The following is a 15,472-nucleotide window of genomic DNA, read 5'->3' on the forward strand; positions in this document are numbered from 1 at the left end:
CACAGTTCTGAGGACCCGGGTTCAATCCCTCGCATGTTCTCCCCGTGCCTGCTTAGGTTTTCTCTAGGCATTCCGGTTTCCTCCCACATTCCCCCCAAAAAACATGCAACATTAATTGGACACTCTAAATTGCCCCAAGGTGTGACTGTGAGTGTGGCTGTTTGTCTCGATGTGCCCTGCGATTGGCTGGCAACCACTTCAGGGTGTACCCCCCCCCTGCCCGTTGACAGCTGGGAGAGACTCCAGCACTCCCCGTGACCCTTGTGAGGATTAGCGGCAAAGAAAATGGATGGATGGATAGACTTTCTAACAATTATGGAAAATAATTTTAAAATTGGCAAAAAGTCCCATTTCTTCAGTTTCTGTTCTTACCCATGCAATGCCGTTCAAAAGACAGTCAACGGGTCAACTGCGTAGTCAGGTGAGTTGATTATCAGAAAATTTCTGGACGGAACGCATATTTATGCACATTTTCAAACGGCCTTTTATCGTGGGCAGCCTAAAGCACGCCTGTGCAATCATGATATGCCACTCCTGTGAGATGGACGGATTATCCCTGACAAGTGCTCACTAGCGGCTTTTCGACAGATTTTTGAGTCTCAAATCTGAGGTCATCACCTGAAAAATGGGAGCAAAAACAAGCGTTGCATTTCTGTTTTTGTTCGCCGTATAGCAGCCCACAAGATCACAACAGGTGGTTGTAGTTTTGAGTGTAACCGTTGATCTCTCCTCCCATTTAGCAAGGCAGGGATCTGCGAGATGTTCGAGGGCCACCAGGGCCCCGTGACAGGGATCAGCTGTCACAATGCTGTGGGCACCGTGGACTTTTCCCACCTTTTCATCACTTCCTCCTTCGACTGGACGGTCAAACTTTGGAGCACTAAGGTTGGTATTTGCCAACATTTGTCAAAATTCCGTTGAGGCCCAACGTTCCTTTTGGCAACATAGCATTTGATAGTATGGTTATATCTCAACTCTTGGTTGAGCAACTTAAAAGTTGCCGATGACATCACTTCCTGAAAAACAAGAGGAGGAAGAGTGGAAATAGTGAAGTGGGTTGGTTTTGTGGCAGGGGGGGAAAAAAACTGAACCCACTTTAGAAACTGTTATGGTTTGCGGTGAAAAGTGAAAAAAAATCTCACTGGTAGAAATATATACTGTTCATTGGAAGATTAATATTACTCGGCAGGTGAACGGTCGCAGAAGAAAAACACGGATTATATTCTGCAGATTTCCATCAAGACGGTCGTGTTATGTCTCAGGATTTGCCAATTCCCTTTCCTCGTGAAGGGCACCGCAGGAATGCATTTTTACCCCTTATTCCATCCATATTTGTATGTGGGCATGCAGAATACCTAAACCTGTGTGTGTGTGTGTGTGTGTGTGTGTGTGTGTGTGTGCAGACCGATCCCTTGACATACCTCAAGCAGGCTCCCACTGCTTACCTAAAAATCCCTCAGGGTTTACCTTCCACCCACCAATCATAGCCTCCGCAAACTGGAGTACGACACGCAACCGCGCGTTCGGGTCCGCGTCTCCATCAAGAGGGCTTTCAAATAGCAGCCCGCTAATGCTTTTTACATTACGTTGTTCGGGTTCAGATGCCGCGGTTATTATAACCATCGGGATTCTGAAATTGTGGAGGCAGCTGACTGGGAAAATGGTTTATGCATAACAAGAACTCTTTTGGCCAACGTCTTCAGCGACTGAAAGAGATTGATGACATGTTATTGTGACGCTTGAGCGTTCCTAGGAACTTCCTATCTGGTCGGGCGATCTTTACTGAGGTTTGACGTAAAATAGAACACAGATTTATATTTGAACGATTGACACTGACGTATATATTTATGAAACTTTTTTCAAAACAAATGTATTAATACATGAGTTGTGGTTGCTTCACAACGGGAACCAGAAGGCTTAAAGGGGAAATCCAGTGCTTTGCATGAACAGTGTATTCAATGGGTCATGCTAAGCTTCCAGGCGGCGGAGGCCGTTAACCCCGGATGCCGAAGCTCGGCTAAAGGCGTCCACCGGCGCTGAAGCTCGGCGAAAGGCCTCCACTGCCGCCGGAGGCAGGCCGCGAACTGAGCTTCGATGTCCGGGGAGGCCATGAGCCGATCTTTGGTGGCAGCGGAGGCCTTTAGCCTAGCTTCGGTGTCAGGGGGCTAACGGCCTCCGCCGCCTGGAATTTCGGCTAAAGGCCCGCCGCCGGAGCTCGCTCGTCAAACTCCATGTCATTCCCATCCGAAGAACCATCCACGGCTGCTGGCCCGGAGCTCCCGGGGGCCTTTGTTAACGCACTTATGTCCTGCGCGTAGGCCTCTGAGTAGTCAGACGCTGCATCATTCTGCCCAAAGAATCATCCGAATATTCAACATTAATTATAGCCACAGGTTAAAATCTGTATGGAAATATTCCTCCATCTTCCCGATCAACTAATACTGGTATTTCTTCATCAGATGAGGATAAATATGAGAAATCGGCGCTGGGCATAAATGATGTCCCATCTAATTGAGACTTTGTTGCAACATGGTACACGTCACAACCGCGCACGTAGGTCATGTGACTCGCAAGAACGGCAGCGCCCCTGAAAATTCGTAATTGTCGATAAAAATCTTCTCAAAACACTATTAAATAAGATAGGATTTAACATCACATTGTCAAAATACGGTAAATATTACACGACCTGTTTGATACACTGTTCCTGCAAATCACTGGATTTCCTCTTTAAGTAACACTTTAAGATTAAGTCTTCTAAGACTTGTAAACTCACTAAAACTATACAAAACACCAAAAAGATATCTTAACTATTTACTGTTAGTAAACGAGGATTATATTCATCTCACGTGTTCTGTTAATTGATGTTTTGACTCCTTCAGCAGGCCAAAATCTTGTAAACCCTCATCAGTAAAGGGGAGGGAAAACGCATCCATCCGTCCATCTACTTCGCTTTTTCAGGGTCGCGGGGAGGTGGCGCCTTTAACAGCTGACTTTGGTTACAAGGCGGTCTACGCCCTGGAGTGGCCGCCAGTCGGTCGCACAGCACGTAGACAACCGTTCAGCCTCACGTCCACACCACCACTGCGTAGGAACTGAATCCACTGAACCACTAAACCGCCAGTGACTACAAGCAAAAGATATGTATCAACAAAATCCAGGAAAGTGCGTACTATTCTTACAAGCGCATCCAAAATGGAATTCATGGAAAGTGTTAAAGCCGCGCTGATGAGCTGACATTTCGCGTCATTTTCTGGGAATTGTGTGTGCTGATGAGGAAAAATGGAAGGGATCCGCATTGACCGTAGGTCATGTTGATTCATATTTTTGTTCCCGGGGTATTTCGGGGCCCACATGGTAATTATGTATAATTGGCGTAAAGATGAGGAAGTGGTTCCCTGGACCCAAAAAGTTCGAGAACCACTGATTTAGGATGTTTGCATTAATAAATGCCGTGATAAATCATCGGAAATCACCGTACTTGCATAGTGTATAAATACGTTTCTGTCAAATATATGTAAACATTGCAAACTACTAAAGCGGTCATATTTAGTGAATGAAAGGTCTTTAATTGGGTCGTTAAAACCATGCAACAACAGTTGTCTTTGTGTTTAGGAATATTAGGAATTCCAAATATTCCTTCTTTTATTTACAGTGTCCTCACTGTTCCGGGAGCGTATCACGCGAGCATCCGCCCCGATGCATTTTTTTTTCCCCCCTCATCCCATTCGCCACTTCTTTCCATCGCTCTTTCAGACAGCTGTTGTGGTGAGGTTACGGTACACCTTGTTGGGAGGGGGCGGAGGGGGGGGGCCCTCCCTTTCATCTCTCCCAGCGGTTTTATGGCACTGCGTGAATGTGCGAGGCTTTTTAATTAGGCTGTGCACCCAGACAGGCCCCAAGGCTGAGGCAGCGCCACTCTGTCTGACGCTCGCTCGCTCACTCACTCCCTCACTCCGTTCTGTCTTGCGTTTTTTTTTTGGGTGGTGGTGGGGCCTGTTTTAAGCCAGTCAAATACTCTAACCCTGAACACTCACTCTTTTCCTCTTACAGCTGTTTCGCAGCATCGTAAACATCTTCTGATCCCTTTCAGCAAAACAAGCCTCTGTACTCATTTGAGGACAACGCCGACTACGTCTATGACGTCATGTGGTCGCCCGTGCACCCCGCCATCTTTGCATCCGTGGACGGCATGGGCCGCCTCGACCTGTGGAACCTCAACAACGACACGGAGGTGTGCATATTTTCCGTGACGGATGGCCGACCGGAGGTCATCACGGGCGTGTTTTTCTCTCTGTTGACGTGTGTCCCGAGGGCCCGTTGCTGCGCCTCGACCTGGACCGCGCCGCCAAACGCCCGCGCTCTCCCCGCCCTCGTCGCCCCCGTGGGCGTTTCCCACAAGCCCTCGCTCTAAATCACGACGGGTGACATCCACTCGCCCCGGCTCCCTCCCAACATTCCTGCGAACCGCTGTACAACATTCACGCAACCTCAGCTCCTCGCCGCCCCGTTCCGTCCTCTCGGCCCTGAGAACAGACAGCCCCTCGTACTCGGATTACAACCAAAATACAGTAGTATGAGGAGTTCAGGGGTTAAGAACTAGCAGGTGATCTCAGTGCGGGTACGGTAAAATGGAGCCTATCTGGGCTGACTTTGGGCAAACGTTAAGGTGAGACTGGTCGCAGTCCAGCTCCGGGGAACGTGTAAACAAACAACTCGACAATTTTGAGTCTTCGACATTCAGAATGTGAAGTTTGCATGCTAAATTACTTCCTGGCTAATTTGATCCCGGGTTAGTGCTTTTGCTGTTTTACCCCATTTGTGGGCAGGGTGGCAATTTTTTGCCTTATTGAGATAAAAGGTGATCTCCTAACAGGCCACAATCAAGGAAATTACACTTCTTTATCGTTTAATGCATAACACAAAGGGGAAAAAAGATGTACCCTATCGCGGATGAGTATGTTATCAGTTCTGTGAAGTGGTACATACTAGAGAGAGGTTTATTAATTAATTCGTATTCTAGAACAACACTTACGCATTAATAATACTGATGGAGTAGCATTTTTGAGACAAACTTGGTTGCATACTGACCTTTCTCCTTTTCTTCTCTTGGAAAACGCTCCATGTGTACTTGAGGCAGTCATGTTGGGTTCAGGAAGGAAAGGGAAATAACTCCGTGCTAACTTTGACCGACGAGTTATCATCTCCTGATATCAAATTATGGCTTCAAATTAAAACACTTAAATATTTTGATATACTGAAGGACATAATGCGTGAAAATCATGATGTCCCAAATATGGCACGCTGCCCACAATTAATCCTATAATCTTAGTTCCTTTTTTCTTCTATGAAGCAGAAATGAGGATGTGGTACAGCTCTTTTATGATAATCCAAAATGTCACCCATTTAAACTTCTAAAGGGGGGGGGGGGCATCCTTTGTCATAGCAGTGTGGATTACCCAACTAAAAGCAGAGATAAAAGAGGCTTCGTCTCTCCGGGTTACCATGGAAACAACACCAACAGTATTCTCAGCAATCTCTCTTGGCGAACACACTCTCCCGTGTCACGCAGCCGCTACTTTTGCTGCTTCATAATTTGAAAAGACGTCACACGCGTCCCGTCCCTTACCGATTTCGACTCTCAAACGCAAACGCGAGATGACGTCATCTCGGCGGCTGGGGGATCGCCTGCAGAAGGCTCGCAGATGACGGTTTTCCCATGGTTCCCTCAACAGGGGCTTTTTCTTTGACAGAGGAAGAGTTCATTATCGGCGACCTAACTCGCCTAACAATGTGCTTTATGAGAAACATTTGCTCTCACACACACACACAAACGAATATACAGAGGTTACACACACGCACAGGGCCTAATAGCAACAGACTCCCATTGTTGGCATCATATTAAACACACACAGTCATAATAACATTAACGGAGAAGTGCGGAGCGCCTGGTTCTCATTTCCAGCAGATATTTACACTCTCTCACACGGGCGCGCGCACACACATTTATATACAGTCAATTGAAAGTGCTCTTTTCCGATCCGGTTGGCCGGCGCTGCGGACTTAAGCGGGCTAATGGCAGCCAGTCTGTGGTTAGTGGCGCTCTAAATACTCGGTGGCAGATATGCAGAGGCAGCGGCAGCACAGCGTGTGTGTGTGTGTGTGTCGACATGATGCCAAGGCCTCTGTCTCCACTGGTGACATGTGTCAGACTCGCCTGCCACATGTCACACTTTATAAGGAAAGCCTTCAGATGCTTTCCTGGCATTTGGAAGGCGCGATCCAAGCCCCGCCCCTTTTCCAAAAAGAACGTCTCAGCGTGATCGTCTTCGTTAGACGACGCCTAATCTCGTACACGTGTAAAGACTGTTGCAAAAATGTTTTGTCTGCTAGGTGCCAACAGCCAGCGTGACTATTGAAGGTGCGTCGGCCCTCAACAGAGTCCGCTGGTCGCCTGGAGGGAAGGAAGTGGCTGTGGGCGACTCGGAGGGCCGAGTCTGGGTCTACGATTCTGGCGAGGTACTCATCGTGAACTTACAAGGGAAATCCATTGGTTTGCATTGACAATGTATCCAATGGGTCATATAATATGTACTCTATCTTGACAATGTGATGTTAAATCCCCTCTTATTTAATAGTGTTTTGAGAAGATTTTTATCGACAATTCCGAATTTTCAGGGGCACTGCCATGAATGTGAGTCACATGACCTATATGTGTGGATGTGACTTGTTATGTGCCGCAACAAAGGCTCAATTACATGGGACACCATTTATGCCCAGCGCTGATTTCTCAGATTTATCCTCATCTGATGAAGAAATAGCAGTATCGGTTGATTGGGAAGATGGAGGAATCGTTCCATACATAGTGGCGGAGCTGTGAGCTGGTTTCCCGCCGAGGCAGGAGGTCGCTCGGCCGGGTCGCGAGCTCGCCAGACTCAGCGTCATTCTGCCCAAAGAACCATCCGAATATTCAACATTATTTACAGCTGCTCAGCGGAGCTCGGGTGTGTTACACCTGTGGCTGTAAATAATGCCGCCGTAAGATGAGCTCTGCCGCTTGGCGGCATTATTTACAGCCACAGGTTCAAATCCGTATGGAAGTATTCCTCTGTCTTCCCGATCAACCGATACTGCCATTTCATCATCAGTTGAGGATAAATTCGAGAAATCAGCACTGAGCATAACGGGGTCCCTTGTAATCCAGCGTTTGGAACGGCACGGTACATGTCACATCTGCGCATGTAGGTCATGTGACTTCCAAAAATGGCAGCGCCCGTGAAAATTCATAATTGTCGATAAAACAGTCTTAAATGAGAGAGGATTTAACATCACATAGTCAAGATAGACTACATATTACATGACTTATTGGATACATTGTTAATGCAAACCACTGGATTTCCCCTTTAATGAAATTAATTATGTACATTCTGAAAACTAATAGAAGCACATTTCATCATTCTACCTTTCACTATACCGTACATCACTGGCATACAAAGATGAACAAAAATAGATAATCAACATGAAAGGGGAGTTGCAAAATCCCTTTTGATTATTTTAACTGTGAATATGATCAGAGAGTACTACTTCCGCAAAATGATGCGTAAAATATAAATAAATCAAATAAAACAGCCCTCTCTGGCTCGGTTTTTAAGAAATGCCTGCGCCAGTCAGAGACAGATGGCGTGACTGATGAGCTGTCCATCATTCTCATGCGCTCGCGAGTTCTGACCTCACAAATGTTCCTCTGAATCCAATTGAAGCGACAACAATTCCAACAAAAAAAATAAAAACCTCCAAATTCTTCTACAAATCCTTCCCAGAAGAGAGGAAGCTGTTCTCCTCGCGTACGCCGCGGTGACATCCCAATACTTTTTTCGTCTGTATAAGTTTTAGTGGTAAATTGCAAGCTGCGCTCTGTTTAATGACACGTCACGATGCCAACGTGTGCCGAAAGACAAAGTGGGGAATTAACATTTCGGTGACTTCATGAGGCGTCCGCTGCGTGTTTGCTGTCCACGCTGGACTCCTGTGATGTTTCATGTATGTTCAGTCCTCTGGTGAAAGACATGCACAAAGAGCTAAAAATATCAAGTCCTTTACGCTGCAGTAAAAACCTCCACAAACACCGCAAGGGATCATTTTCGGCCTGTTCGCCCTTGCGTGTTTACCCAAATGTCGCAAGTGTTATGGATGGGTGTGTTTGATCCCCCTTCTCGTTCCTTTTTTTTTTTTTTACGTTCTTGTAAATCGCCTCCACGTGACTTCCTCCGAGCGCCCCCGCCTGTACTCGGACCCGCGTTAGCTGGGCGGGCTTTTCCGGCTCTGGTGAGCTCGACTTCGCTTTAGCGCGGGCTAATTTTAGCCTTCGTTTGTCGGTCGGTGTGTCGCTTGCGAAGAAACAGCATGAAAATAAATATTGTCGTACTTATACGGGAAGCTACCACTGCATAAGTGCAAAGAACTTTTATAGTGATTAAAGAGGGCGATTACAAATGTTTTCAATTATTCATAAGGTTTTCAAAAATAAATTATTTATTGTGCATTGTTAAGGAGAATTAAAGAAACCACAAGTGAGTCTTGCTGTATCTCGAAAAGCTAAAAAGTTTGATTGACATTGACACTGTCACATTTGATTCATCTACAATATTACCATATTATTTCGTCGTATAAACAAGTTTTACAGCACCATTAAAACATCATCAAGCATTTTGTAGAGTTCTTTTCTTAATTGGCGACGTGACACGTACTTTGATCGATGAACGCCTGCAATTAATTCGCCGGTATGACGTTTCCGCCCAGATGTCGGTGGCCCACAATGACGAATGGACGCGCTTCGCCCGGACGCTGATGGAGATCCGCGCTAACCGTGCGGATGGCGAGGAGGAGGGGCCTGTGGAGCTGGCTTCGTAGAGCGCGACGGCAAGACCCAAAGTGTGCGTTTGTCAGCGTCAAGTGTAGCTCGTGCTTCTCACTCTTGTGTTGGTTCTCCACCTTCGTGTACGACAGACTGTGCTATTACTGCTATCGTTTGTTCCGATTCTGCTCTCGTGTACATGCAGGTGGCTTTCTGGGTGTTGTTTAAAATATATGAAAGTGGCTTTCCACTCAGCCTTCTGATTTGTGCCGACGCCTCGCACTGGTGTAAAAAGTCATTTACTGTTTACAAACGTCACAATCACTTCACGTCGTGTTCCTTGCATGCTGCATTCCAGAGATTTTATTGTGTGGGTTGCCACATATGAGCGTTTGGCTTCATATTCTATCATGAACTACCACCGTATAGTTAAAATATGGCAATGCATAAAGCATCTTGTCTTTTGGTTTCCTCCCAAACTTTTACTTGAATGCTGCTCAGAAGAAGCATTTGTACACTGGAAGCTACGGGAATAAATACACAAGCAGACATTTCATTCGCAGGGAAAAGACAGTCCGTGTCTACTTTATGTACACATCTGCACTGCAGCTTGTGGAGGGCCAAAAAAAAAAAAATGTTTCTCACATTTTGTAATGCGCTCGATTACATTGCAGGTCGCCTATTGGGTCCTGCATTGCGCTCAACGCATCCCAACTGTGACTGGCGTGAACGAGCGAGTGATTTCAGAGCGTGGCCCAGTGGGAAGTGGCGGGATGACAATAAATACAGACCAGTGCGGACTTTCTGTCCTGATTAACTGAACGTCAGCAGCTCGTGTCCAAGTGACATCGCAATTTCTGTTCTACTTCGCCCAAGCGTGGTCCACGTCTTTAATTGCATCCATGATCTCGCAGTGTCGAGGCTAAAATGTGCAGCAAATAACAACCTCGAGGGCTCGTTTGAGAACCATTTTCAAAATTTTAAGAGTGTACCTTTGGTTATATAAATGGCAGGATGGATCGAAGGAATCATTTTTCCCACCGCAGCGTCGTCCGCAAACCTTTCCCATGCAGTCTTCTTTATGCACTGGAGGAGTTCTGGCCCCCAGCCCGCGGTCTGAACCGTACCAAAGCCTGCCGGCATCCCTGCGGAGACGCAATCAAGAGTGTGCTCAATACACCCCGACATGTATCTAAAATGATCACTTATTTCAAATCAGTCTTGGCATCAGCGATCCAATGAGATCTCGCAACCGCAGCGAAGGGTCGAATTATCCCTTTCGACCCCGTTGTAAGAAACACGTGCGCGGTCAAGGTGGCTCAACGTGAACGTCTGCCGCACACAATGAGCAGTACACAAGCGCGTCCGCATCGCGTCGCTTCAAAAGCACGCTTGTTATTTCATCACCGCCCTTTTGTGCTCTTCCTCTTCAGACAATAGAAAGGTAATGAGAGCAATGCCCACTGTCAAAGTGACTGCTGGACCGAGGGCAGTGACGACACGGCGGCCAACCACCCCCACCCACTCATGCATGAATGGCCTCAATCATCGGCGGTGCCGTCATTACCATCAAGCGCACCTTTTTGACGCTTTGCCCCTTGCGACTTTCGGGGCTTTGTGCCGAGCAAATGAGCTATTCAGGAGGTCAGCGGCGGCCGCCGGGGGAAGCCCGACCACCTGCGCTGAAGCACCAAATAACGCGTTGTGTGGCCTCCATATAATACACGAGTAGTGCATGCTTGCTTAATTACTTGACTTTGGTTTTCTGTACTAGGCTGCAGATGCGATATAGTCATCCCGGATGTTTACGCGCAATCACAAAAGGTTTGAGATTTTCGGCTTTGAGATGAAATGTCGGGGTGAACCTAAAATTCACTAGAACTGTACAACTGTCACGAACCTCCGGTGCGGGGGCGGACCCAAATGCAGGACTTCGAGGCAGAGGCGTAATGTTCAAACTGGAATATACACGGTGTAGCAGACCGACAAATACTTGGTCTAATCACAGTGCCTCATGTGAATAAGCTGTGACCGGCGACAGGTGTCAGAGATGAAACCGCTCGGAGCGGTGGCCAGGCCACGCTCCTCTTGGGCGTGGTACAGCCTCGCTCATTACAACAACTGAACTTCCTTTGATGATTTTCACACAGCAAAATTAGCATTTTATCCATGAATGGACGAATACATGTCCAAAGTCGTCCACTTCTATGTCTTTCTGTGACTCTTCCAGTCACTCAGTAGCAACCTGCAGATAACATGCAGGGGCATTTTAATTCTAGAACATTCTGTTTGAAGCCCTGCAATGTCGAGATCAGTTGTTCGGTGTCGAATCAATTTCAACTGAACTTTTCATTTGTCCACTTTAGTCACATGATTTTTTTTTACATTGTCATGTTTATTTTCCCTCGCAGGATGAATAAAGTATCAGGTCAGGTTTGCCACTTGTCATTGTGATAACGATGAACGTTTACACTACATCTCACGGAAACAAAATATTTCCTCCAAATGGCCAACGGTGACATTTTTTGCCGACACAGCAAAGCTTGACTAAATAATGCTTGACAAACCGAGCAAGTAATTCAATTTCCTGCGCTGACCGAAAAAAAAAAAACCAATTGCCAGAATGCTCAAACCGACGATAAATAAATGGAAAAAAAAAAAAACAGGGAGGATAAATGTGTGGCAGTGACGACAAGCAGACAGAAATCGTGGCTATCGTTCCAGCCCCGGAGTCTGTGGCTTCCAGTCTTGTGGTGGGAACGCGAAGAAAAATTATGATTATGAATTATGATTTTTTTCCAAGTCACGCTGGGCCTTAAGCACTGAAGAGAGCGCTGCTGACACAGAGTTAAAACAAATATCATGTCTCCTCATGCAAATGTTTTCCCAAAAAGCCTTTGATCGTGTGACTGCACAGCGATGTAATTCATACTCAGACAGCGAAATGCGACACATCGACATCTCACATGACTCACGAGAGATCAGCCTCTCAATGAAAGCATACAATTTGAAATACTTTTGTACTTAACTCGCAGTGGTGGGAAATAAAGGGCTGCCTTGAGATATGAGTTTGATCATAACGCTCAAATCGAGATCCCCCATTGAAATGAACGAAAATGCCACCAATCCTCGATTGATCGAGGTCAGGCGTCTATTACAAGACTGAAAAACAAGGACAGCGGCGACATGGAGGAAGCAAGATATTCAGCATTCGTGGTTGTCAACACCAAGAATGAGTTGTGTCCAACGGGTTGCTTTCACGTGACGTCACCCGTTGTGCTGCCTCGAACGGCGGCCATTTTCGATCCCTGAGCTCCGTTACTGATACATGGGCAAGGTGGAGAACAGTATGTTTCTAACGGCATTTATTGAAGACGTGACCGACAGCACAGGCTACGTGGCATGCACACATCATGGGACCCAAGACTGGGTCACAAAGGCTGTAACAAAGGCTTAACTGTAATGTTGACCTTCTAAAATGAATATTGATTAAGCTTGTTAGCTTAGCTCGGCGACACATAAGCACGATGGAGGTTGAGACCGGGCAGCGGGACGATAGCGTCGGGCAATAGTCCACAAAGCCAAGTCTCCGTGAAGCACAGAGCCGCAGAACGTCCAAAGTCTTTCGTCGGAAGCATTAGACGGTGCCCTCGCTTACGCAGTCGGACTTGTGTACCGGATCGCGAGGCTTTGAAGAGCCCACCGATAGAAACTCTGGAAAAAGCTTCAGCGAATTGGCGAGAATTGTCAAATAAAAGTCAGAAGAAAAGTCAGAAGAAGGCTCTCTGATTGTTTGCAAATCCTCTCGTGTACGCGAGTCCCGAGACGCCCGTGAAACACAAAAACACAAACAGTAACCGAGAGCATTCCGGAGACTTCCACACTGTTGGGCGCTAGGTAGAGAAGTTAAATGGCGGCACGCAATGGTGTCTGGGTAATTCGGCAAAAAATGTGACGTCAGTGAAAACAACCCATTGCGTTGTTTCATATCAGCCTAAAACCCAACAGCTTCTCCTGTTCAAAATTCTACTTTGATGGCTAGTTTGCTTTTTTCTTTTTTTGTCGTTAGTCATGTCACAATGTTAGCGTAGCCCAATGTTTTGATTAGTGAATTAAAAGAAGAAGTATATTTTGTGTCATTGACACAAAAATTAATCTTTACACTCCAGAGTGTACTTTTGTAATTTTGCTTGAGTACAGCCTACTTTTGCGACCTCTGCTTCCGACATCACATACGCAGCCGGCGCTGGCCGCGGGTGCGCGTCGCCGAACAATACATTAGGCTCGGAAAGCTACCCCCCCCCCCGCCCCCCAAAAGGCACAGTTGGCGGCCGTGCGAGTGGCTTCCCTGCCGCACGGCTCCAGAAGCCAGTCCCCAATCAGCCTGCAGCGCTCTAATTAGCAGCGACCGCCGTGGAGCCTGCGGTCAGAGGACGCCTGGCTCAAACATGGAGCTCTCAAACAGTCAGAGCGCCATGTGGAGACCTGACGGGGAGCACAGTGTGACTCACACGTCCTACTTTTTGCGAGACTCAAACTAACTGGATACGGGAGACGTCATATCAAACTATAGAATGACACGAGTGCACTGATTTTGTGCTCATTTGAGCTCATTAGTATGATTATTAGTTATTTTATTGCTCAATATTCATGTTAGATTATTAGGTAGAAAGTGTGATAACTACACATTATAAACACGTTCATAGCATAATTGGCCAAGTCATTTTCAGCTTACTGCTACAAGCCATCCATCCATTCAACCATTTTCTTTGCCACTTATCCTCACGAGAGTCGCGAGGAGTGCTGAAGCCTATCACAGCTGTCGGGGGGCAGGACCCAGGGGACACCCTGAACTGGTCGCCAACCAATCGCAGGGCACATGGAGACAAACAGCCGCACTCACAAGCAATTTAGAGTGTCCAAGTAATGCTGCTTTTTTTTGGGATGTGGGAGGAAACCCGAGTGCCCGGAGGAAACCCACGCAGGCACGGGGAGAACATGCAAACTCCACTCAGGTGGGGCTGCGATCCAACACAGGTCCACAGAACTGTGTGGTCAACGCTTTACCAGCTGAGGCACCGTGCCGTCCATTGTTTCAATTTCAATCAAAAAAATGTTTTATTTCCCAAAATTTGGTTGGGCAACTATACTATTGAGCTAACATTATATACACCATGTTTCCAATTCATTTCAAAAGAAAATCCCCAAAAGTTGAAATGTCATACAGCTTCCATTCATTGATCACTGGTGATATAAAAAGAACTCTTTGGGGGTGAAAAGAGAAAATCGCCAGCAGCAGCAATACGAGCAGCAGGTGCACAATTTCTTAACAAGCACACATTTGGTAGCGTTTTAAAACAAGGGTTGCTAATCAGGATGGTGTAAACTATTTTGTTTGCCTAATAGCATAATTGCTCAAGTCAATTTTAACTGAATGTCAATAAAAAATAACAACGTGCTTGCTAACAATTGTGTTTTTTCATTGCGTCTGTGTAGCGCTGCAACAGTTGAACCAAGGTGAGTGGAGTTTGTTTTTCCCAAAACTTTTCAAAAATTACTTTTGCCAATTTAATTTCATCCATCCATCCATTTTCTTTGCCGCTTATCCTCACGAGGGTCACGGGGAGTGCTGGAACCTATCCCAGCTGTCAACGGGGAGGAGGCGGGGTACACCCTGAACTGGTCGCCAGCCAAGAGCCAATCGCAGGGTTCATCAAGACAAGCAGTCGGACTCACAATCACATCTAGGGGCAATTTAGTGTCCAATTAATGTTGGATGTTTTTTTTGGGATGTAGGAGAAAATGTGCAAACTCCACACAGGCGGGGCTGGGATAGAACCCGGGTCCTCAAAACTGTGAGGCCAAGGCTTTACTGTCTGAACCTCCTTGCTGCCCCAATTTAATTTATCAATACTAAACAATGCCTGTTTTGAACAACAAATGTGCGATGTGGTAGCGTAGTTGTATTTGTAGCACTCAATATCAGCCAAAAATGGCCTTAGTGTAACGCCGAAGGCATTCATTTCATATTCAAAGATTGATTTTCTCAATTTAAAACAATTCCAAGGTGTCGTAATAACATTTGTGACACCCTGTCGTCAAAGTGTAAAATTCAAATTATCGCACACTTTACCCACCCTATTCCTTGTCTTGCTGAAATGACCCCATTTGAGAGAACAACCTTGTCTCGTGCAGGTATTTAAATAAAAATACATCATACTGAGCAGAGTTGCTGATTATTAAATGCATTAAAATCGCGACAGATGTATCTTGCCAGAAACAAATTTTGTCCTGACCAACCTATGAGAAGATGCGAAAATACTGATGTCATCAAGGACCGGCTCACCAAACTTGTGAGGAGGAATCGGAAATGTGTTCAATGCAGTTGGCAACGGCGACGATTGGGGGGGCGGGAAGGGGGGGGGGGTGATGGGTACGATGTGACCTCACGCACACACATTTTCCCCCATGATGCGACAGTGACAACATTCCCCCGGCGGTGAATGGTGGCGCTAGAGCGTCAGCCAACACAGAAGCTCCGGTCGAGGAGGAGGCCGAGCAGTCAGGATAATTACCCTGACAAAGGCCGCTCTGTGCCTGGGTGCAGCCCCGGCGGAGCCA

General features: G+C 46.5%; 1 protein-coding gene across 8 annotated transcripts in view; it reads left to right on the forward strand.

Annotated features, from left to right (window-relative positions):
* The window catches only part of LOC133497488 (cytoplasmic dynein 1 intermediate chain 1), a 49,393-nt gene extending 38,248 nt beyond the window's left edge, over positions 1–11,145 (forward strand). For 6 of the 8 annotated variants that reach the window (XM_061813386.1, XM_061813397.1, XM_061813407.1 and 3 more), the window contains 4 exons: positions 741–885; positions 4,091–4,231; positions 6,391–6,516; positions 8,797–11,145. In XM_061813386.1, the coding sequence (XP_061669370.1) occupies positions 741–885; positions 4,091–4,231; positions 6,391–6,516; positions 8,797–8,907 (523 nt within the window). In that variant the 3' untranslated portion in view covers positions 8,908–11,145. The remainder of the gene's footprint in view (positions 1–740; positions 886–4,090; positions 4,232–6,390; positions 6,517–8,796) is intronic. The other 2 variants (XM_061813392.1, XR_009794052.1) reach the window with 2 other exon arrangements.
* The last annotated feature ends 4,327 nt before the right edge of the window (positions 11,146–15,472 follow it).

Source organism: Syngnathoides biaculeatus, chromosome 1 (assembly GCF_019802595.1).
Source record: "Syngnathoides biaculeatus isolate LvHL_M chromosome 1, ASM1980259v1, whole genome shotgun sequence".
Classification (NCBI taxonomy): Eukaryota; Metazoa; Chordata; class Actinopteri; order Syngnathiformes; family Syngnathidae; genus Syngnathoides; species Syngnathoides biaculeatus.